The sequence below is a fragment of the Sciurus vulgaris genome (assembly GCF_902686455.1).
Source record: "Sciurus vulgaris genome assembly, chromosome: 11".
Classification (NCBI taxonomy): Eukaryota; Metazoa; Chordata; class Mammalia; order Rodentia; family Sciuridae; genus Sciurus; species Sciurus vulgaris.
Genome location: NC_136472.1, coordinates 113,290,145 through 113,315,080, shown reverse-complemented (window position 1 = coordinate 113,315,080; position 24,936 = coordinate 113,290,145). Strand labels below are relative to the sequence as shown.

At 39.6% G+C, this 24,936-nt stretch overlaps 2 protein-coding genes across 2 annotated transcripts in view; both read left to right on the top strand.

The window, feature by feature from the left end:
• The first annotated feature begins 517 nt into the window (after positions 1–517).
• Positions 518–17,666, top strand: MPZL3 (myelin protein zero like 3). The gene is made up of 6 exons (XM_079105503.1): positions 518–791; positions 6,205–6,371; positions 8,621–8,831; positions 10,194–10,359; positions 11,942–12,005; positions 14,895–17,666. The coding sequence occupies exons 1-6, from the start codon at positions 719–721 to the stop codon at positions 14,919–14,921; spliced, it is 708 nt and encodes a 235-aa protein (XP_078961629.1). The 5' UTR covers positions 518–718; the 3' UTR covers positions 14,922–17,666.
• Positions 17,667–17,990: 324 nt separating this feature from the next.
• The window catches only part of JAML (junction adhesion molecule like), a 28,539-nt gene continuing 21,593 nt past the window's right edge, over positions 17,991–24,936 (top strand). The window contains exons 1-5 of the mRNA XM_079105500.1: positions 17,991–18,195; positions 18,422–18,630; positions 18,745–18,897; positions 23,148–23,255; positions 24,235–24,298. Coding sequence (XP_078961626.1) covers positions 24,256–24,298 — 43 coding nt within the window. The 5' untranslated portion in view covers positions 17,991–18,195; positions 18,422–18,630; positions 18,745–18,897; positions 23,148–23,255; positions 24,235–24,255. The remainder of the gene's footprint in view (positions 18,196–18,421; positions 18,631–18,744; positions 18,898–23,147; positions 23,256–24,234; positions 24,299–24,936) is intronic.

Here is a 24,936-nt window from a genome sequence, read left to right as displayed (position 1 = left end):
AAACATACTTTCTGCTCTCTCCTGTTTTCATTAACCATGTGCAATCCAGACTAGGATAGCATGATTAAAGCAAGATCCTGTAATATCTTTTTCAGGAGGATGTGATGACATCTCATTTCAATACTTTGATAACAAGGCTTTTTTCCCCCAAACAAAACACACAAAAACCCTAGTTCCTCTTCACCCCTAATATATGCTATAATTATGTGGATCATCACTAAGGCTGTAAACAGTGATTTAATGAACACCCAATTTTGGATGCTATAATAGCTACACTAAAAAAGACAAGAATCAGAGACTTAGGGCAAGTATTGGCCACAAAGACCTAATACATATTTATCTACTGACTGATCCTGCATGCTCTCCCAGGTCTCTTTGAACTCTAAATTTATGAGAATCTATTCTGAGATAGTTCAACTAAAATCTCTAGACGTATAGGCAACATCTGGAACACAGTTGCTCAAGATTTTAGTCCTGCAGAATTCTATAAAAATAAAATCGTGAATTTCCCAGAACAACCAGCCCACACTTAAGAGTTAAAGAATCACTGGTCAGCAAACCCAGGTAAGATTCTGGAAAGCAGCGATATCCTATGGCATCTCCGGATCGCCATTTTAAGTTTTCTTGCTGCCTCCCGCGCTGACGTCACTTCCGGGGTTACCTGAGTCGTTACCCGGAGCGGTAAACAGGGTGTACAAGTATCTGAAGAGCTGTCGGGATGCAGCAGAGCGGAGCGGCTGGAGGCCGTGGCTGCGCGCTCTTTTCAGTGCTGAGCATCCTATTTTTCCAGGGTGAGTTCGCCGGCTGGCTGAGCCCTACTTCCGGCCGGGGGGGTTAGGGAAGATGGTCGCTTTTCCGGTTCCGGGTGTTGGGGGGATCTCAGCAAAGCCCCCGCTCAGCTTCTGGGAAGGAAGGAAGGAAGGAAGGGAGGGTGCTGGGGAGGGTGCTCTTTTGGTTCTCGCCACCCACAGAGGAGACTGGGTATCTTGTCACTCCTTCCCTGAGCTCGACCACCTTGGCACTGTATTTTTGGTGATGACGTGACTAGGTGGAACCACAAAGCTCTGGCTTTGGGGGCGCGCGGTGTTATCTTGTAGGAGATCATCAGTGGTTGTCTGCTGTGGTTTGTGTGCTGTGTACACTGATTACAGAAGGGAAATTCTAGTGGTCAGTAGTGTGTCCCATTCGTTTTGGAAAACAAAATCACGATTTGATAATTTTACTTTTTGTAAATGAATATCATGAGCTATGAAATAAAACGTTTGTCACAGGTTGTGATGTGATTTTCTTATAACAGAAGCATATTGTTGAAGAAGCAGCAATTGCCTTAGCATTTAAAAAATTTTTAGTTTTTAAAAATATGAAAGGGCATATCAGTTTTTAATTATCAGACTAAAATCAGAAATACAGTACTGACACAGTGACACGTTGTTAAATTTGGATATGTTTTGCTTTCATGCAATTTTCAAATTGCATAAATTTCAGTCCAACCTAATTAATTTCATTTTAGGGTGTAATTATTTCTTGATTTTTGTGTGTGTGGCTTTGGGGGAAGTCAAATATTATTATAGCAGCATTAGAGTGAATTTTTTTTTACTTCATAAAATGTCCCTGTGATGGGGATTTTTGAAAGGGACCATTAATATTATATAAATAGGGTGCCCTAATTCTCAGCAGGTAAGGCTGGAAAGTTTTCATTTATCTGGTGACTAATATTCTTGCTGCAAGCACACTCCCAGATCCCTCCCAGCTGCCTGTGTCATCATAAGTGTCCAGTTTTTCATCTGAATTCTTTTTGCAATACAATATTTAGGTTGACCTATTGTAACTTCTTATATACCTAGATGTCTTTCTCTTTCTCCTACACACACACACAAGAAATGTCAAATATTCTATTGTGAAAAAATTTTCTAGAAGTGATAGGTGTTTTCTTAAACTTAATGGCATTTCATATTGAAGAATTCCTTCAAATTCAGTGGACCAAATAATTCAAACATTAAAAGTTGATTTTATAATCTTTGTGTACTTATTGAATAGATTTATGTTGCCTTTTTAAAATAACAGGTTTATTGAAATATGGTCACATCCTCTACAATTTATAAATTTAAAATGTACAATTCAGTGGTTTTTAGGATTCATACAGTTGCATAATCATCACCACAACCAATTTTAGAACATTTTTATCACTCCAAAGAGAAATCCCACACCCATTCCCACCTTCCACCAGCCCCTGAAAACCACCAATCTACTTTCTGACTTTGTGGATTTGCCTATTCTGGGCATTTCCTATAAATGGGATCATACAATGTATTCTCTTTTGTGACTGGATTCTTTCACTTATTGTGTTTTTGATGTTTCATCTTTTGTCTTTCTTTTCTTGGTTTGACTTTTGAATCTGTTAGGTGATAGACTTTATTTGCCTTCTCTCTTCACAGACGGGACATCTTAAATTATTAGTTTGTCCAAATTCTCCTTAAATTATAAGTCTGGTCATGTTTTAGCAGCTGTTGAAGTGTGCAGAAATAATAGAGTAGGTAGTTTAGTCTTTTTTGTATATAAATGTGCCATTATATGAATCAAAGATTGGCAGACGCATATTTTGGAAAATCAAGTGTATAAAATTGGGAACTTTATTCTGTCATGTTTATTTCTTCCTTTTATAAAATTATGCTAAATGTGATTTTCCTGTTTTCTCCCCAATTAAATTTTTTGGTTATTTTTTGTGGATATTTCTTTTTAAAAAAAATTTTTAGTTGTAGATGAACACAGTAACTTTTATTTATTTATTTTTATGTGGTGCTGAGGATCAAACCCAGTGCCTCATACGTGCCAGGCAAGCTCTCTACCACTGAGCCACAACCTCAGCCCCATTGTGGATATTTCTTTATTTACTGTTTTTACTGGTGCAGAATGCTCTTTAACTCAGGTAGAAAGATAAATATCTGTAAAGATGGTCTAAGGTAGAAACTTCTGAATGAATATAACATTGAATTAAAAGAGAAGAGATTAGAAGGAGATTTGATAAGGACTGTGAGAGATGTGGAGTTTACATGTGTGTGTGTGCGTGCACTTATGTGGATGTGTACACCCATGCAACACAATCAGTGTGGAGTGTTGGTTGGAGAGAGAATAAAGGGATTCTGATTTATAACTCTAATCCACATTTTCTATTTGCTCTAAACCAGACATTGGTGAACTTTCCATAAAGGGATAGAGAGTAAATATTTTAGGCTTTGCAGGCACATGGTCTTTGTTGTAACTACTTGGTTCTGCAAAAAGTGCAAAACACCGTGATAGACAAGATATATAAATGAATGAACATGACTGTTTTCTAATAAAACTTTGTTTAAATAAATATGTTGAATTTCTTTATCTGTTTACCAGGATAATTCTAGAGATTATAATTGGTTTACCTCCATCTGGGTCACCCACAGAGCAGGGTCAGTTGCTAGTTTTTCTTAGTTTGATCTTCTCTTATGAGATCCATTTGTTTCCATTTGGCCCATGGGCCATAGTTTGCTGACCTTATCCTAAACCAACTGCTCCTTTGACGGTATCCCTTGGATATCTCACAGACCCCCAGATTCATTCAGAATCAAACTCATGTTCCCCTTCCAAGCCTGGTATATTTCTAGTCTTTCCTCTCTAGTGAATGGCATCACCAATTCAGGTGGTGTCACCTTTTCTATATTAATTTCCCATGGTGCAATTGTGTGATTTTTCTCCTTTAGGTTATACCAGCCCAGTTTAGAAGTGGTCATCAAGAGCTAAGCTTTTCCTGAATGGGTGCAATGGAAAGATAGAAGCATAGGGGAGTTAAAGAGTATTGAAAATACTGTGAAGAAGGTGATAGGGGTTGGGTGGGTGACTAATAAGTGTATTTTGTTCTTATACGGAGAATTTATGGTGACTCATTCCCCTCTTTTTCTGTCTGCTCCCCTCCCTCTGAATTTTTGCTCCAGAGGTGCTTGTATTTAATGGAGGAAATAAATAGCATTTATAAGTTACGCACAATCAATGGCATATGTGCTTGAATAGTGCTGTGTACTAAGTGTTAGGAGAATGTTGAAGAAAGAGTGATGAACTTTATCAGAAAACTTAAGAAAGTATCACAAAAGGGGCTAATATTTGAGCTGGGTTTTAAGGTGTGTGAGTATTGTGGGTGTGGTGTGATGGAGAAAAACCTAGGCAGGATTGGTAGAGATGGGGACAGCCTTCCAGACACATATTCAAAGAAAGACAGGGCATGAAAGGATACTGTGCCTTTGGGAAATGGAAGGACATTCCAGGCATGGTGAAGGGAATGGGATAGGTAGGTGGCAGAGTGGCAGAAGTTTGGGGCCAGAATGTTGTTTGTATTTTAGTCCATGATGCAACAGAGAGTTATTGAAGGTTTTTTAATATATGTAATATTCATTGAAATAATATTGTTATTTATTAAAAGTTTTTATTGATAAGCATTTCAGGTGTTATCATTTTTAATTATATTGAATCTTCACAGTGATCCAATAAAGTAGGTCTGTTTCTCCTCCCTGCCCTTTGGTGTGTGTGTGTGTGTGTGTTGCTGGGGATTGAACCCAGGGGCTTGTGCAAGCAAGGCAAGCACTATACCAGCTGAGCTATATTCTCAGCCCATTCTGGTTATTATTCTTACTTAACAAGTGAGGAAGTTTGAACAGGTTGGGTATCTGATCATAGTCTCACAGACAGAAAGGAGCTGAGATAGAACTTAAGTTCAGGTCTGACTAATTCTAATCTGTGCTTTAAATTTCTGTCCTATACTTGTGATACTTGTGCTTTAGGATAATAGAATAGGATAAGGGGACAATATAGATTATTCATTAATTTCACCTTCCAGTTTTTAGACTTAGATGAGGATTTTTTTTCACATTGAAGTGTCATTGAAGTTCTTATTAGTGAGCTCAATCTTGGACTCCTCCTTTTAAGAGGAATGCAATCAGACTAGATTGTCTAGAGAGGAGTGAGAAAAATGATTCAAAGCAGACAGAGGCAGAGGCAGTGGAACTGATGATTCAGAACTGTCTGTGGTAGGAAAGGTCGAGACAGTGTAGGAGAACCGAAGAGGTGAATAATGATAATGATGGTACCAAGAAGAATTGACCAATAACCCAGTAACTCTTGGTAGGCTTCTCAGTGTTGTATATGTTTTAACTCATTTAATTCTCATATAGTGACCTTCCCATAATGTCCTCCCATAAGGCTGAGGAGATGGGTCAAATAAAGTAACTTGCTGAGGCTGCAGAGCCAAGCATAGGACTGGGATTTGAACTCTCTTGCTGCTCTATTTGCCTTTGGCTAGCAGAAGAATCATGGTGGATAAGGAAGCAGGAAAAACAAAGTGCTAGAGACTTCATTTTCTAAAATATGACTCTCTAGTTGAAGATAAGTTTCTACTTACTATTTTCTGAAAGCAGGAATTAATCAGAAGAAAATGCCAGCTCTTTTGGGGGAGATGTAGTGTCAAAGTTGAATATGAGTGGTTTTGGAAACTGTAGGTCTCTGGAAGGTTTAAAAATGCACTTTTATTTTTACATTGTAGAATGAATCCAGTTTTTCTGTTTTCCTCCCCATAAGTTAATTTTAACAAATGTGTGATTCATTAATCAGCTTTAATAAGGGGGAAAACTAGATAGGCCTTGGCATAGTTTAAAAAATTTCTTTAAAATTTTTTCCTGTTCTTATTTCCTATTCTCATTTTGCTGGTGACTGAGGCAGTGATAGCTTCTTGCTGCATTCATGCTGTACTTGGGGTAAGTCTCTTAGACCCCATGAAAGCTGCCATATTCCTGGAGCATGTGTGTGTTGTGGGGGGTTGGGGAATGGAAGGGGGGGTGAATGATGTTGCCTTTTTGCCTCTGTGGACAGCCCTGCTTGTTTATACTTAATTTAACCACAAACTTGCTTTTGGAAAATACGTTTGTGTGACCAGCTTTTAAATTTTTACCAAGTATTCAATCTATGATTTAAGATTTCAGAATGATAAAAATGCTACCCTAGATTAATGTGGATATGCTGATTAATGTGGTTATGTCCCTTGTGGGATTGCCTGAGAAGATATTGATTGCTCTGACTTTTTGATGAGAATGCTAAAAATGATAAATAGCATGTTCTGTGTTATTCACTCACATCTGTATATTCCACCAAAATTAATACACTTTAAATGTTTGGACTTGCTTTGATTAGGTGTTCATATTGTCCTTTCCTTGGAGATTAATGCAGATGCTCATGTCCGAGGTTATGTTGGAGAAAAGATCAAATTGAAATGCACCTTCAAGTCAACTTCAGATGTCACTGACAAACTGACCATAGATTGGACATACCGCCCTCCCAGCAGCAGTCGCACAGAATCTGTAAGTGTGTACTTTTCAGAAAGCTTTTTTTCAGTCTTCTGGGTCAACAGTTTTGGAATCTTTTTATTGCAAATCACAGGTATGCACAAGACCCTCTCCTCTTAGAATAGAAGATGAGCTTCTGTGTAAATGGAAGGAGATGAGTTTCTGCCCTGAATGACATTCATTTGATCGTGGAGGGCATTTTGTTCTTCCACTTAAGAATCTTGCATGTAAGTCAGGTGTGGTGGCACATGCCTGTGATCCCAGCAGAGCTCAGGAGGTTGAGGCAAGAGGATTGCAAGTTCAAAGCCAGGCTCAGCAATTAAGCAAGATCCTAAGCAACTTAGTGAGACCCTGTCTCAAAATAAAAAATAAAAAGGGCTGGGGATGTGTCTCAGTGGTTAAGTGTCCCTGGGTTCGATCCCTGATGCCAAAAAAATTTTTAAAAAAAATCTTGCATATAACTTGCAGGAAAAAAAGGCCCAAAAGTCGGAGGAAATATGGTCTAATTTTTTCGTAGCTTCATTTTCAGGTTTGATGTCTAAGAAGGGTATCTCCAGGACCGCTGACTAGAAGAATTCTATAGGTCCCAGTCACAGACATCCTTTCTCTGAAAGCTAGCTGCTCATTTCCTGTCAAATAAAGTTGTCTCAGTGGGTGTATCTGTTTGTATAATTGTACTTTGTACATTTAGCTTGGGTTCTTCTCCCAGCATGTGAACATCTGCAGTGATTTATATAGCTGCCTTTGAAGGAAATGGTGGCACCTTGTGTTGGTGACAGATGTTATTGGTGACAGACGGTCTTGTTATATTAGATACAATATACTTTATTCACACATATAAAAAATATTTATGGTTCAAATACCATTGTGGGTATCTAATTGAAGATGAGAATACTATAAGACACACTTTCTCTTTATGATTCCAGCAATATCCTTATCTCAGTATAGATGTTATTCAAGAATGTGAATGTCACAGTCATATGTAAGAGCCGGTTTTTGAAAGTATTCTTAACTTATTTATTTTGTTTTCCTTTGTTGAAAAAACTTTTCCTTTCATTTTTATGTATAAACTTTGAATTCTGTTTTGGAGCCATTTTTCAGTGCCATGTAGCTTGGAGCTAGGCAGTGAAGGAAGCTAGGCTGCAGTTGTGGTTCTTTTTTCTTTAAATTTAAAACAGTTCACTTTATTCTGAGTAGTCAGGAAACCCTGGTTGCCCTTGTTTGGCTCGGCCTCCTTGGCCAAAAGTAGGACAGAGTAAGCAGTGAGCTTCTTGGGTCAGAAACCTTATAGACAAACAGCAGATCTCTTATAGTACTGTTCTCTGTGAGACTGATAGAAAACCAGCAAACTCACTCAAGTTGGAATTAGTAGACCTTTAAAGTCACATAATGTAATGTTGCAGTTAATATTCTTTCAGATTGATCAATCAGCAAGGATTTGAGTATCACTACCTTAGCCTTGTTTTGTCAATCAGGACTTTCAAACCCTTTTTTCCTGATGCTAGTAATCAGTGTTTGTCTCACATATTATTTCTTGATATCTGTATTTACTACTAGAATGTAAGTTCCATGAAGGTAGGGACTGAGCCTGTGTGGCTCCCAGTGTATTGTTTTTCTTAACATACTGCTTAGAACATATTAGGTGTGTAGTATTTGTTGAATGAATGCATGAACAAATGAATCAATAAGTGAGTCAGCATCTTCTCTGGGAAATTGGTGTTCAGTTGGGAAATTCAGTGGTTGTAAATGCCTAGTTTCTTAAGTGGGAAGGTATGAAGACAACCAAGAAAGAGGAAAGCCTTGTATCTTGCATAAGAGAGAAAAGTCATATTGTTTTGTAATAACCTGGCTGGCTCACCTACAGGTGTAAACAGGGGCTTTTGGTGATGAAGTGTCTGCTCCAATCCAGCACTGTTTTAATTCAACATACATTCACTGAGTCCTTTTTATGCATTTGACTTGGGTTTATATTAACTTCCAGGGTAGATAATGTGAAAGAGAGAGTGGATTATATTATACCGTGCCAGTGATTTTGAGAATAAACAAAAATCTCCCTTTCGTTACTTACCTATTAGAGGAGATTCAAGGGTTAGCATTCCAGGATTCTTTCATTAGTCCTTTTTCTTTTGTGAAAAAAAGCATGTAAGATTTGCCCAACTACAAGAACCCACTTTACAGTTGTATTTTACTTTGGATCTACTTAGCCTTACCTTTTCGTTGCATTTTCCAAATTAACATTTTCTCTCATGGTGTTGCTTTCTTAGATTTTTCATTATCAGTCTTTCCAGTACCCAACCACAGCAGGCACATTTCGGGATCGGATTTCCTGGGTTGGAAATGTGTACAAAGGGGATGCATCCATAAGCATAAGCAACCCTACCCTAAAGGACAATGGGACATTCAGCTGTGCTGTGAAGAATCCCCCAGACGTGCACCATAATATTCCCTTGACAGAGCTAACAGTCACAGAAAGGGGTAAGCTGAAGACCACTAGCCTTCTGCAGTGCTCTGTGATTATTCTGGAGGGCTCATTGAAAAGCAAAGCCATCTATCTTTGTAATCCATTTGGGTCATTGGATCATTGTGACAAAGTGATTTTTCTACTGTCCTGATGTATATGTTAAGGTGGATTTTTAATCTTTATTCTGAAAACTGAATTTTCTCTTCAAATAGTGTCATAGTTTCTCCATTATCCCCTTTTCATTTTAGCTTTAGGTAACCAAAGGTCTTGTGGAATATGTGACAGACCCTTGGGTGAATGGAAGTTTAGCATCTCTGTGTGATAGAAGTCACTTGAGTTTCCCTAATATGTTCACAGTCCCAGCTATGTGACAATGTTCTTGCCTATGTCCTGAAAGGGTACTTCCTCTCCTGTTGGGATGTGATACATTTCTTTTATGCTGCCACAGGCGGCAATTTCCTTTTAGTGTGAAACAGGTTGAGAGGATGTTGAAGTCTGACCTTTTTTTCACATTTTTCCTTTGTGACTATTAAGTGGTTATTCAAGTTCTTAATTGAATTTAAACCAAAGACTTAAAGACACATGATGATTCATTATAGTTGCCTCATCATTTCCTGGGTTTTTCTCCTCCCTTCCTTCTTCCCCTCCTCCCTTCTTCCCTTTCTCTTCCTCCTCATCTTCCTTCTCCCTCTTTATTTATCTTCGTCTTCTTCAACAATAGCTGACAGGTTTCAAAGACATGAACACATTCATAATGCTGGAACGAATAGAGACTGATTCTGTTTTTTTTTTTTTTGGAAAGCATTTTGAGAATAGGAATTAGATTCTTAGAAGTATATGCCCTTTGATCCTATAATTTCATTTTGAAATTTAATTTTAAGGAAATAGAGCCAAACATGAAGATTTATGTGTAAGGAAGGTTTTCCTAATATGACTATTTGAAATAACTTGAATGTCTAGCATTAGAGGATTGATTCAATACATTTTTTTCAATATGGCAGGATATTATGCAGCCATTGAATATCACATCTAGAAGGGATTTTTATAACATGAAAACATTTATCATATTTAGCAAAAAAAATGGTAAAATGATATGTAACATGATTTCTAGTTCTAAGAATAGGGACCCCACCCCCAAAATGCATTCCCATATAAAATACCCTTTGTAAGAAGATTGAATTGGTAGATACCAATGTGTTATTCCTAGGTAGTGGAATTATGGGAGAATTTTTATTCTTCATTGTACTTTTGTGTATTTTCTACATTTTCCACAATGAATTTATCCCTTTTGTAATCAAAAAAAGTGCAAGTGCAAAAACAGAAACACCCTCTTGTCAGAGGAAGCACGTTTACACATGCTTCTCTTTTCCCTCTAGGTTTTGGCACCATGCTCTCCTCTGTGGCCCTTCTTTCCATTCTCGTCTTCATTCCCTCAGTGGTGGTGGTGGTTCTGCTGCTGCTGAGAATGGGGAGGAAGGCAGCGGGGCTGAAGAAGAGGAGCAAGTCTGGCTATAAGAAGTCATCTATCGAAGTTTCAGATGAGTAAGTCCGCTGATCCCTGAGCGGGAAGCCCGTTTCTCTTCAGAGCCCCGCCCCCCCATCCATCCGCCTTCTTTTCTTTCGTGTTGAGTTTAGTTCTGCTGGTGAAGTTTTCTTTTGGACAGAATGGTTGTGCTGCGGAGTCCAGGAAGGAGGGTTAAGAGTGAAACTTGTGGATTTGATTTGGAGAGAGTTGGAGGGATTGATAGTATGCTTCTCGTCTTCTGCTTTAGAAATCAGATTGTGCAATACTGTGGTTCTGGGGAATATTCATTTTAAAGTAGATATCTCATTTTTTTCAAAGTTAAAGGGCAATGCCAAGTCAGTTTTTTTTTTTTCCCACTTCTCTCTCTGTCTCTCTGTGTCTGGCTCCCTCTCGCTCTCTCTCTCTTTTTGGCACTGAGCTAATTTCTTCTGACAGAAAATACACGCACAATGAGGGAGGCTTTAATTATAGCCGTGGAGGGCAAGGACAATTTAAATAAGCAAGATCTATTCTTGGTCAGCAGATGCTCTGAAGGGGCTAAATGAATTGTTGTTATCAAAAGCATTTATTAAACATCATTCTGCCAGTAAGCAGTCATGATCCAGTATTCTCCCTCAAAAGAAGTCTACTAAAAAAAAAAAAGAGTAACAACAATTAACATAAAAATGCTGTGAGTTCTCTATTTTCTATATTAGGGGTTCTATATTATGGGGAGTAAAGTCTCACCCTGAGAGGGTCCAAAATTTTCATTCTGTCTATGTCTATACATTTATTTCATGGAGAGAGAATGCCCTTTATAAGTAATGTGTGGTCCCCCCAAAATAAAGAACTATTGACAAAAAATACCAACGTCTGTTTCCAAATATGATGTACAAAAGCTTTCATGATCTGACTCTAAGTCACATTGCTTCCTACCATTTCTTCTCATTCACCCCACATTCCAGTTATAGTAAGCTTATTTTTTCCCCAAACATCCCACATTTTGGCATAGATGTAGTTTTTTCCTTCTTCTTTTCCCTTGCCTGGAATGCCCTCCTTCCCTCTTTTCCTTCCTGGGAAGCTCTTTCTTATCTTCTAAGACGAGCCGAAATATCCCCTTCCCTTGATTCTTCCTGAATTCTGAAGGATGAATCAGTCACTCTCTGCCCTTTACTGCCACAGCAGTTTCACCTTAACTCTATTAAAACATTTATCATATTGTGTGATATAATACACATGGGGGCCTCTCATCCCCCATGAAATCATGAGCTCTTCAAGGGACCAGGTTTTATTTATCTTTTTATCCCTAGCATAGTACAATGTCTCAGACATTGCTGGTACGTAGTACTTTTTTGAATGAATGAATGAGTGAATGAATGATTATGGCCACCTGATATTTATTGAGCACTTACTATGTGCTGGACATGTGGTGGTAATATCTACATTTTATATATGAAGAAAGAGGCTCCTGGAGCTGAAGTAGTTTGCTCAGTTACCTTGCTAGTAAGTAGAAGAGCTGGGGTCTGAACCCAGACCTGTCTGACTTTAAGACCTGAGCTTTTAACTGGCGCGCTATACTGGATAGTGACAACAGGGATTTGGTTTGTGCTCTTTCCACAGCACTGACCAGGAGGAGAAAGATGAGTGCATGACAAGGCTTTGTGTCCGCTGTGCCGAGTGTCTGGTAAGTCCTTGCCATTTCTTCTGTTGACTGTTGATATCTCACCTTCCTCCCTGCTTAAGGGGACCCTTTGTCCTCAGAGGCAGCAGAGAATTTGCAGGTAGGTCCAAGGAAGGTATGAGCCGGTCTTCCCCTCTGGGGACCCCTGCCAATTCTAAACATGATTTTTATTTTCCTTCTCATGGGCATAGAGTGGTATTCTTAGGTTAGGAATGGGGCTGTGTAGAGCAGTCTCTGCTGACCGACAGGAAGTCCTGGAAGAGGAGTGTCTTATGCCACCGAATTTATACTAGGACACTTTGACTCACTGGACCCAGAACCTTGAGTTTAACTTTTAGGCTGAGCTTTGATATTTTCCAGGGAGTTAGAGTGATATAATCTTTTAGGTAACTTATATCTTTTGATCAAAAAGAAATACTACATTGGAAGGCTCAAATTTTCACTTAAATTTCAAAAAACTGTCATCCCTCCCCTTTTGAGCAGTTGCTGTGACTAATAGGTTTTCATGGCTGTCCTAAGATCTAAGGAGGAGGGAAAGCTCTCTGATGTGGTACAGTTGGAAACAGGTCAAAAGCAACTTGTGATCTAGTGTGAAACATACCTGTCATTTCAGGGTGCAAACCTGAGCCGTCTTTGTACTTACTGCCAAGTGCGGCATTTGACCATGTGAGAGTAGCCCAATTACTCATTGCAGTATTCTTTGTTTCTCCTTCTCTCAGGCCCTTGAGTAACATAAGTGAGATGAGAGACAGATTGTTAGTGCCAGGGAAGAGGGAGTACCTGATGCCAACCCTTCAAGCTTCAAATATTTTCATAATACAAAATAAGTTAGTGTCCTTATGGTTATTATTTGTTGAACATCTGACACGTGTCACGTTCACCATTCTAGGTGGTAAGGAAGCAGCAGTGAACAAAACTCCTCCCCTCAAAGAAAGAACTTTATGCTCTTTGCTTGAAAAACTTTCTCATCTTCCAAGATCCAACTGAAATGTCACCTTCACTTAAATTGGGGTACAAACACTGACTAAATCTTAATAAGTAAAATACATAGTATACCATGTGGTTTTAATGCTATGGAGAAAAATAGAACAGGAAAGGGAGATGGGATGGCTGGGGACACCCTCAATAAGATGATATTTAAGCAATTCCTAAAAGAAGTAGATAGCAAGCCATATGGTCATTGTGGAAGAGCATTTCTAGATGGGGAGATGAAGAAAAATTAGCCAAGGAGGCTGAGAAGTCATAGTGAATGAGGTTGAAGAAAAGCTGGGTAAGTTTGGTATCCCGGAGACAAGGGAGGGAAGTGTTTCAAGGAGGGCAAATAAAATGAGAACTGAGAAGTGATTGATGATTTGATGACGTGTGGGTCACTGGTGACCTTTGTAAAAGTGGCTCCAGTGGAATGGTGGAGTAGAAGCCTGACTTGGGGAGGGTTAAGAAAGATTCTGAAGACAGACACTGGAGAAAGTGGGTGTGAACAGCTTGCTCAAGGAATTCTGCTGTGGTCCTGTGCAGAGAAATAGGCAGTGCATGGAAGGAGGAATGTGTTCAGAATTACTTTTCTTTTTAATGATGGGAGAAATTGAGCAAATTTATATGCTGATGGGAATGATCCAGTCAAGAAGGAAAAATTGATTCTGCAGAAGAGAGAAGGGAGGGTCGTTGGGCTAATGCCAGAATCTAGTGCACAAGTGGAGATGCTGGCCAGAGGCAAAAGCAATGGGAGTGTGTAAGAAGAGTTGGGAAGGCCAAGTAGATGGGGCAGTGCGCATTTAAGTGGTAAATACGATGATGGGAGACTGCTTCTCTCTTCCCAGTGATAGGAGAAAGCAAGGCCATCAGCTGAGAATGATGGGAAGAGGTGTTAGAAGATAGGGAAAAGAGGTTATGGTATGAAATGCTGATTTGGGAAAATAGGAGAATTAATGGCCTGGAAAGATATGATGTGCCAGGTAACACTAATAGCCCACTTGAGGTTTGAAGTAATGTATGTGAGTTTCCATAATAAGAATAAGAGTTAGGGTAATAGGAGCTAAGCTTGAATGAGTGTTACAAAGTGGCAGGCACAGTGCTAAGTAATTTACATCTATTGTCTCATTCACTTCTCTTAACAGTTCTGTGAGGTGTATTTTTATTATCCCCATTTCATAGATAAGGAAGCTGAGTCTTAGAGAAGTTGGAGACCTTTATCCAGCTAGGTGCGGTTGTGCATGCCTCTAATCCCAGCAGCTCAGGCAACTGAGGCAGGAGGATTGCAAGTTCAAAGTCAGACTCAGCAATTTAGTGAGGCTCTAAGCAACTCAGTGAGACCCTGTCTCAAAATATAAAAAGGGGACTGGGGATGTGGCTCAGTGGTTAAGTGCCCCTGGGTTCAACCCCTGGTACCAAAAACAAAAACAAAAACAAAACTAAACCCAAAAAACACAACAAAAACAAAAAACCCACAAAGAATTTTATCCAAAGTCACACAGCCCGCAAAAGGTGGAACTCAGAGGTAGAGTGACTCCTCCTACTCTAAACTCCTAACCCTGGTCTTGTGCATTTTGCTGAAGGCAGACACCTTTTCTTATGTGTTGACATTAAAAAAAAAAAAAAAAAAAAAAAAATCCACCAACAATGGAGTTACAATTATAATAAAATCAAAGACTGAAAAAAAAATATTTACCAAGGGAGCCATTAGGGCTTTGAAGCAGAAATTATCCCAATAGACACATTGCATTGTGGTCTTGTGAAGTTTCTTGGGAATTTAGGTGGGCTGAGTCAGTGGCATTTCACTCTTATTGGCCGGAGTCAGCTTTCATTGGAGGATCCAAATGTGTGATCTTTGCCTACATTCTAACTGTGGCATTGTACTTCACTTATACACCCCACATGCTGTTCTTTGCTCTTTAGGATTCAGACTATGAAGAGACATACTGATGAAAGTCTGCATAACTTAAGAAGAATTACCTAATGACAGAAAACACATTCCGCTGGGAGCTATAGCTTTTCCAGAGGAGTGAAACTGGCCAGCACAGCAGTGACGGAGGATTCTGGAGGTCTTCAGTAAAGACTATGAACCATTTATTTATTGAAGAAATGTTCTTTTTATATTTATAAACTGTTCAGAAACTTTCAGAAGAGACTCATGATTCCCCCTTTAAAAAGTTATACTCGAATTGATTGAAGAAATTCTTTTCCTGAAGAGAAAGATAACTTTTTGGTTTACCTTTGCTCTTGCATGTATGTTTTCTTCCAATTGTTTGAAGGAGACTCCTAAATGTGTGCCACACTGTTGATGCCAAAGTGCTGTTTTTTACTGAAGCAGAGTTTATAGCTCCTGATGATGGGCTACCAGACAAAGTGCTTATTTGGGATAGATGTCCTTTGTTTTTTGCTTCGTGAACGTTTTCAGCTGCGAGTCTACAACATACACTATTTGGTTTAATGATCTAATCACTGGTTATATTTGGGTGAGTTGGAATGTGCCCCTACTTTCTTTGGAGTTGGTAGGATCAGGAGTCATTGGTTTGCTTTGACTGGCTTTCTAAACTATTAAAGTATTTTCATTTACAATTAAGGAAAGGAATGGTGAGGTAGAGGACTTGTTTTTGTTTGCCTTGCTAGGTGCAATTTGGGCCAAGGAGCTTTGTCATTTTTCTTTCCTATAGCTGACTAATTTGTGGTTTCCTTCTTAACTTTTCAGGTCAGAGGCAAGAAAAACTCTTCAGAAGGTTTTCAGTGGGGACTTAAAGAACATATTAAGCAGTTCTTTGCAATGAAATCTTTTCACTTGTATAGTTCTTCAAAACTTTTTTGGTCTAAAGTATATCATGTGTGAACTATGGTATTAGCAAGCTATTTTGCATAATATTGGGCATGAGGAAGTGAGGTTATATACAACATCTATATCCCCTTTCACTTCTCTCCATACCTCATAACACATTCCTCCATTCTACAGCAACCTACCTTCAACTTTTAATTTATATAGTTCTCTTACAAGAGTAATAGGGTTGACTTTTTTATTATCCCTTCCCCCATCTTTGTTGTTGCAGCAGAGAATGGTCCCTTTCCATGGTTCTTCCCTAGGTGGCTCAGGAGACTTTCATATGTAGCATTATATGCCATGTATATTATTTTAAAAAATCAGTTTTATATTTTCTGCCAAGATCTAATTTCTAAAATTTGTGCTATTAATTTCATCCTAAAGATTTGGCCTGACCTCCTTTGTTAACCTAGTGCACAGGTTAGAAAATCTGGTTACTTGATAGCTATTTGTGAGCTGTTTCTGGTTGCATCAATCTGTAGAAGAGGCAGACAGGACTGGTGGTTTACATTTCCAGTGGTTAAACTTTAACAATTTTTTTTTTTTCTTTGCCAATTGTGAATTATGTAATTGTCTGTGGCCAATTTTATATGACCATTTTTGGCACCTTAAAAGAGAATAAAGTTTGAGCAACTAATCTTGTAGATTTAAAGATAGAGATGAAATAGTGGGACTTTTTGTGGGTCTTATTTCTCAGAGAGAAAGGGGGAGTTGAGAAAGAGAGAGAGAAATATCATGTTACAGGAACCCATGTGAAGCCACATCTCATTGAAGGACGAACCAGTTTGGGTTAGGTCTTATAGTTTTCTTGCAAATATATTGTGAAGATTAGTCCGTCTTGGATATTTGCTGCTTTAGGTAAATGGTGCTCTGTGAATACTCAGATGTGTTATTTTGCAGCCTTAATTAAGATTTGACCCAGTCCCTTTATTTTAAATGTCAGAATAATAGAGTCCTTCATGATAAGGCAGTAAGTTGGTAATTTATTCTGCTCCATGGGTTTATGGTTACACCCCAGTGCAGACTGCCCTTTTCCCTTCTTTACCCCATGTATTGACATTTGAGTTGCTGCTTTTTACTCCCAAAGGAGCAGAAAAGTGTATAGACCCCTGCCTTCTTAAAGGATGAAGGAAGATAAAGTGTTTTCTTTTTGTTTGTTTAATGTACTGTTTTAGTAACTTCTAAGGTCCTAGGCTCTTTCTTCTTCTTTTTGTTGCTCTGTAGGCACTTGTCGCACCATATGGAGACCAGCCTTATCTAGAGAGGGAATTTAATTTAAAAGGGGTTAAAAGCCTTTCAGATTTTTTTCTTTGATTTCTCAAGCTTTCTTGTGGTTTCATCATCTTACCGATTTTATGCCTTAGGTTTCTTAATTCTGTTACCAAATGTGAGCATATAAAGTGCTTTGTATTTCCCCCTGTTAATCTGTTACAGCAGGTCACTTGGGGAGCATCTTAGTCCTCTGCAGCTCCTGAATTGGGTGCTATTGCTTCAAGAAAGAAGGTTGCATGTGCTTGTTTTTAAAACGACAGAGACAATAACAACAAAATTCTGGGGACCACATCCTGAACTTGAATGTTCCTTTATGAACTATTCAGTTGTAGTTATAAAGGGGAGCTTAAAGAATACCTACTGGCATGGAGCAAGACTATTACTTAATTGCACAACTCAAAACTTTGAGAAGCAGCTGTGTTTTTTGGTCTGCAGCACTGGACTGTTCACTGCTGCATATTGTTGCCTTTTTTGTTTTCATTTGTTTTGTAGGAGGGTATGCACTGTTAGGCCATGTGCACAGGATTGTAACTCCTGGGTATCTTTATTCCATCACAGATAATAAAGTTCTTTGTATCTTCTGGCTACCTTTTGGTGTATATCTTACAAATGAGTGTTGTTATGTGAGGAAAAGGGGGGTTTTGTGGTTTTCAGCATTGAGTAAGAGATTTGTCTGAGCTGAAACCCAGCAAGAACTTGCAGCTCATGTAGCCGGGGCTGATAGTAAATTTTTAGAAAATTTGTGAGCTATTTGTAAGCTATTGGTGACTTGAAATTGGCTATGGTGAAAGTTTTCATACTACAGAAATTGCTGGCTTACCAGCATATCACTTTTCAAGGACCATACAGCATGGTCCTTGAGGAGAGCAAACATGTGATATAGACAAGTTCCATAAGGCAAGTTTGTCCAGGTCTCAGTCAAACCTGTGGCTACATGAAGAATGCTTATTTTTAAGTAGTTAGTAAGACTGAGAGAGCTCTTACACTGAAGAAGATTTTTGAGTTCTTTTCTAGGATGCCCAAGTCACCCAAGGGGTTTTCTGGGAGAATAACTGGCTGGGTGTATGCTGGAAATGCTGATAACTCACCATCGGAGGAGATCTACATAGCTGGATGGTGAGTTGGAGGACTGGGCAGGGATGGGATAATTGCCTGGCTATGTGGTGCCTCTGAATTGAGATTTTTTTTTTTTTTTATGCCAGGTATTTTACCCAGGGGCACTCAACCAGCCACATCCCCAGCTCTTTTTGTATTTTAATTTGAGACAGGGTCTCGCTAACTTGCTTAGCGCCTTGCTAAGTTGCTGAGGCTGGCTTTGAACTCAGTGATCCTCCTGTTTCAGCCTCCGGAGCTGCTGGGATGAGAGGCATGCGCCCCTGAGCCTGATCAGTCAGATGTTTTGTGTCAATCTTTATTGTATTTTGTTTTCACGAAACTGATTTCTTTCTCAGCAAGTTTGCCTGATGACCCTCAAGATCCTACCCTCAGAGAGTTTGTAATCTGAAAGGGGAGATGATCCCTGCAGAGATCTGGAATGTGAGGCCCACCTCAGTAAGTTGAATTCAGAATGCTTTTGAGAATGAAAATACAAATTAAAATTGGGTAGTGGGCCAGATGACCGAAACGAGAACCTTGATCTGGAGGTTCCTGTTTGTGTCTCTGCAGCCACCTCAGGACACATATGCATGCCTACACATGTGCATGTGATTTGCTTGGAGCTTGACCTAGTGTGCTGGCAGAAGTCTCTTCAGTCTGGTGTGGGAACTGCAGCCGTGGGGGACTTCAGTGCATTGCTCGTCCTGGGTGCCTTCATCTTAGGTAAGATACTGCTTTGTATTTTGTGATTTTATTGGAACTTTTCTCAGAAGGCTTGTTCTCACTCAGAGGAAGACTGGTTTAATTGGCGACTCTTAAGGATCATTGTGGGGCCAATTGTAGGACTGTTGTTCTCAGCAGGGGAACTGCCATAAGGTAGTCCAGTGAGTACAGTTTTAGTTTCTGTAATGCACAGTAATTTATGTTAAGCTCCTCAGAGAGAAAAGGGTAAATTTTGCTTGTAATAAGAGAGCAAGCAAGGAGGGCAATGGTAAGACTTCCACTGTCAAGTTGCTTCAGAGCAGAGCTGAGTGGCTGTCCTTGAGCTTGTGGCAGGACTCTTCCCTTGCTATTTTGTTTTTTTCTCCCCATTCTAGACAAGCCACTTAACCTTTCAAAGGCAGGAATTCAAACCTCCCAAGAGGGCAAGGCTGTTGTCCTTACTTGTCACAGCCTGGCATGGACCTGACCTTGGAAAAGATTGATGCAGGCTGGTCGAGGTATAACTGGTCTGAAGGAGAGAGCAGGAGTACATAAGGACTTCCAAGGTCTGACTAATGGAGCCTAGACTGGGTTGCAGTTGGTGTTGTGTGGTCTCAGAGAGGAACACAGGGCACATTTTAAGAGGTTCATCTCTCAGAGTGGTTATGTGGACATGTACACCTACAAATACCTGAGAGGCCTGTTGAGGTACACAGAAGCATGCAGGGAGGTTGAGGAGTCTTGGCATCATAGCAGAGCCGGTCGTGAGTGAGGGGAGGCTGTGCAGTGGTCACCTTGCTCAGTGGTGGTCTCCCTTACTTGGGACAAGCAATGAGAAATAGCACTTGACCTTATTTTGTCTCATAGTATTGCAATATTTGGGGGTCATTTTCAAATCCTGTGTGGTAATCTCATCATCGTGAGTCTCTTTTCCAAAGTTTTTTTTTTTGGTCATAATTGTGCCACAGGTAACAATTTTCCTACACTATTTTTTTTCTTTCCTTAAGCCAATTTTTAAATTTGCTCTTTATTTTGGGGGTTACTGGGGGTTGAACTCAGGGACACTTGACCACTGAGTCACATCCCCAGCCCTATTTTGTATTTTATTTAGAGACAGGGTCTCACGAGTTTCTTAGTGCCTTACCTTTGCTGAGGCTGGCTTTGAACTCGCCATCCTCTTGCCTCAGCCTCCCGAGCCGCTGGAATCTCAGTCATGTGCCACCACTCCCAGCTTGTTCTTTTTTTTAATATACACGACAGTAGAATGTATTTTGCCATATTATACATATATGGAGTACAACTTCCCATTCTTGTGGTTGTATGTGATGAGGAATTATATTGGTCATCTATTTATATATGATTTCCTACCCTATTAGTAATAGGAAAAGGATCCTGATACTTGCATGCCCCTCCCCAGGAGTAATAGGAGGTATTATTTAGGAGTTATATTGTGAAAAAACTATGAGCTCAGGTTCAAATGTTTGGTTGACATATGAACTTCCTAGGCAGAATTATCTCAAGAATTATACTGTTGAGATAAATCAGTATCTGGAAAGAGAAGGAAGTAAGGTGGAAGTGAGAGTTTAAATGGTGTATATTATCAAGGTGCTTCTGAATGTTTCTATTGGATTTTTTTTTTTTTCTGGTACTGGGGATTGAACTCAGGGACATGCAACTACTGAGCCACATCCCCAGCCCTATTTTGCATTTTATTTAGCCACAGGATCTCAATGAATTGCTTAGTACCTCGCTTTTGCTGAGGCTGGCTTTGAACTTGTGATCTTCCTGCCTCAGCCTCCTGAGCCACTGGGATTACAGGCATGTGCCACAGTGCCCAGCACTTTTGTAGGATTTTTTAAAAAACAGATTTCATATATTTATATATAAAATTTGCACATATATAAAAATTTTATATTTATATGTAAAGTATGTTTTTAAAAATATTTGTATATTTATTTCAGAATGTTAGTGTTCAGGTATTTTTGTATATATATTCAGAATACGTGTGTATGGGCATATATGTGTGCATGTGTATGTGTGTGTGTGTGTATTTATATATAGTCATGTGCCAAGTAACATTTCAGTCACTGACAATGTGCAGCAGTGGTCCCATAAGATTAAACTGCCTCGTGGTGTTGTAGCCATCTCAATTTGTATAAGTACACTCTATGATCCTTCACACAATGATGAAATAAATCACCTAGTGACACATTAGTCAGAATGCATCCCATTGTTAAGTGATGCGTGTGTATATATGTGTACGTGTATATAAATGTATATGAAAGAATGTCTGGATATTTTCTAACTAGGAAATTTAACTCGACTCGAGAGTTCTTGGTTAATGTTCAAGGTGTCATGAACTGGTTTGGTAAGTAGTTACTGAGTGCTCCTCTGCACCTTGCACTGTGCTGCCACTGGAGGTTCAGTGTCACAGCTCTTGGCCTCATGGAGCTTGTAGTTATGGTGAATGTGGTGGAGGCAGGACTTTAGCCACATAAGGACACAAATAAATAATTAGAAGTTGTGACAGATGCCCTGAAAAGATATATCATACTATTAAGACATGTGGCTGGGGATCTGACTTAGGATTGATGATTGAGGAGAGATTTCCCTTTGAAAATGACATTTCGTGACATTAGAAAGATGAATAGAGTTAGTGGGATGAAGGTATGAGTAATGGGGGTTTAGTCAGGGGGAGCAGACAAGTACTGCCCCCCCCAAACTAGACTTTGAACCCAGGTGTGCTCTACCCCTGAGCTACATCCTCAGACCTTTTTACTTTTCACTTGGAGACAGGGTCTTGCTAAGTTGCTGAGGCTGGGCTCAAACATATGATTGTCCTGCCTCAGCCCTCTGAGTTGCTGGGTTTACAGGTGTATACCACCAAACCCAGCTGTGAATATTGTTTTGACATATAAAGTTCAGGGAAGCTTCACTCTAAAATACTGATTACTTTCACCAACATGGAAAAGCAGTTTAGTGTGACAAGGGTACAGGCTCAGTTCCAGAGTGCCTGGGTTTGGATCCTGGCTCTGCCACCTGCTGTGTGTTCTTATGAAGTCACCTTGCCAATCTGTGCCTCAGTTTTCTCATCTGTTAGATCTCTCAGGTGGTAAGGAGTGAATGTGTTAGTTGCTTAGATAGTACCTGACATATAGCCTTCTCTGATTTATTGCACATCAACTCCTGATTTCCAGTGTGGTGCTCATTAACTAGGAAAATAAGTCTGATCTTTAATGTTAAAGATGATGCCCAGGAAATTTGAGTGATTTTCCCAAAGATCAGAGTGAGTCAATGGAAGGTCTGAGCCTAGAAGATAATATTTTTAACTTCACTTTAGTGCTTTTCTGCTAAGATCTTTGCTTCTCTCTTCATTCCCTCAGAACCCTAATGGTGCATTTGAGTACTTGGGGCTGAAGATGGGTATATTCTATTCATCAGATTTTAAAGAATTTATTTGAAAGTGGTTGGGTGTTGTTCTGAGTGAGTTGGGCTTGTTGACTACATTCAGTCTTTTTGAGTTGTTGATGAGGTTCTAGGATACCTTGAAGTTGATTTCAATGTAATGGTCACATTGACATCTATGACATCTTTCCAGTATGTACCAGACACTTTACAGGTGTCACAGTTCAGGAACGGGGCCCGAATATAAGCAAGACATGGATGATGCTGTCTTTGAGAGTACACAGACCTGGTGACAGACATGTAAATCAACCATTTCTCTTCCATGCAAATGGTGCACTGCTGGGAGAATGTTCTAGTGCTGAGTACTGTTTGCTGGGCAGCAGAGGGAGCACAGCCGATTTTCTGGAAAAAGATACATTCAGAGGGTGACAGGGATTTCATGTCCCAATATGATGAACTGAAGTTAAGACATGTTGTTTTTATGACTGTCATCTGTGTATGTGTGGGGTGAGGTGGGTTTTGTGGAACAGGAATAGGGCTGTGGCTATAGAGAGATTTTCATGAGAGGTACTTCTGTTTAGGGGAACTCAGTATGACTTGCTTTATATCTAAATCAGTGTAATTATTATCTACATTGTTATGTAGGGTTCAGAATGCAAACTGAAAAGTTTCCAGTTCATTCTGAATCATCATTTGCCATTCTTATAAAGGTGGAAATTCAGAACCCAGAATCTTCTCTGAAGCTACAAATCATTTTCCATCTGACTCTTGAAGTATAAAAAATAGAATCTTCTATGGTAATGCTTCCTATTTTTCAAAGCACTGTTTTCCACATTGTTAATTTTGATCCTTGTGTTGTGTTACAGGCAAGGAAACTGAGGCTCAATAAGGTCAAGTGGGACCTAAGGCAGGAACCTCCTTGAGCAGTTGGACCCAGATTCTCCAGGTGGAGGATTTTGTTGATTAGAATACAGGTAAGAACTCTCTTAGGCAATCACTTTTTACAAATTAAAATGCCACCATATGTGCCAGATGAGCTACCTTATTGTTACAGATCTCTCCTCTTTGGAGGTAGAATTTCTATAGTGCCAGGTGGCTAGGTGTTCAGGGTTTATGGCTGAAACGAGGCATTGCAGTAGAGAGGAGCCCAAGACTGGATGAATTGTAACTTGTTGGCATTATGGTTCTTATGTTAAGCTGAGAGAACCTGGGGGCATTGTGTACAACAGTGAGTCCTTTTCTAGGAACTGGTGAGTGCAGTGAGATCAATACCCCAGGGATAATATAAACATTAGAGAAATACTTTTGCCTACCATGGTCCAGTTCTTGATCTACCCACACTGCTCTGCTTTTAAAATAACAAAGAAAACCTCACCGTGGACCTTTCACGTGGCTTCATGTCCTAAATTTGGTCAATTCCTTAAGTGAGTTTAAACTTTTCCCATATTTATGTATCTCCTCTCCCACATGCGCTGAATATTCTTCCTATGTTTGGAAGTTGTAGTTCTGATTTAGTTGGAGGGCGGGTGAAAATTTCAGACTGAGTATCTTGTAATTTTTTGTTTGTGTGGAATGTGCAGGTTGTGGTATGTCTGGGGTTGTCATCTCCAGGGCAATCCTGCAATCATTTGCTTTTTTATTTTTTTCTGGAAAAGCAACTTGCATCTAATCTTCCATTACAGCCAATCTAAAGCAGCCCCCAGGTGACTCTCCAAACATCACCCTGTTTTGTTTCATCACAGCACATATCAACAGCTGGTGTTTTCTCGTTTGTGCATTCATCTGCTTCTTTTTGGCCCACCCTGCCCCACATGTAAACTGCAGTTGAGCTGGGACCTTGTCTTTCTTGGGCAATGCTGCACCCCAGTGCCTCAGAGGCTGGCCCACACAGGGACTTACTGTTTGTGAAACTAATGAACTTCTGTGGACATGATTTTCTAATTTTTATCTTAGAATTGAAAAGTCGAGAGCAGCATGTTTTGCCCACTGCAGCTGGTCCTGACTCTAACGTTACTGGGTAAGTAGAAGCCAAGAAACTACAGGAGGTATTTGATTTATCATAAGTCTTGTGCATTTTTAAAAGCCATTTTTTTGGGTAGTTTTCAGTTCCCGTTGCGTTCATGGTTTAGCTGAAACAGCTGTGTTAGAAGCAGGTAGTGGAATCTTTCTTGGGAAGCTGAAACTTCCTGTTTCTATGAGTCACAGAATGTCTTGGGTTCATCCTGGATGTTCTAGGACCTTCTTGTGTGTATAAAAAAAGTTTCTCAGTGGCATTCCTGCACTTTAGATTGTTGTCCTTAAAACCACAGCTGGTCTTAGATCCAGAATTGAAATGAAGAGAGAGGCCCAGAGTCCTTTTCATCTTCATTTGTAGTCACGCCAGCCTTCTTGCAGTTCCTCAAATGCCCTGAGCTCTTTCCCAATATGGTGGTTTCCTTTGCCTGGAAGCTTCCCTTCCTCTCTCTGGCACCTCACACTAGCAGGCCTACCTCCTTCTCCTTCAGGTTTCCCCTTTAGATCCATTTCCTTCTGTGCAGCCTGCTCTGGACTTCTCCTCAGGCCATATTTATACCTTATGCAAGTGCTCAGTGTTGCTTCCTGTTGTTCATCTCCACTGCTAATTTTTTAAAAGTCCTTTTTACTCCCATGTCTTTC

Excerpts from the sequence above, each read along its gene's own strand:
- MPZL3 (XM_079105503.1), top strand. The coding sequence starts at position 719 with ATGCAGCAGAGCGGAGCGGCTGGAGGCCGTGGCTGCGCGCTCTTTTCA. Across the intron at positions 6,372-8,620 it reads GCAGCAGTCGCACAGAATCT|ATTTTTCATTATCAGTCTTT; the intron begins GTAAGTGTGTAC and ends TTGCTTTCTTAG. Across the intron at positions 12,006-14,894 it reads TCCGCTGTGCCGAGTGTCTG|GATTCAGACTATGAAGAGAC; the intron begins GTAAGTCCTTGC and ends TTTGCTCTTTAG.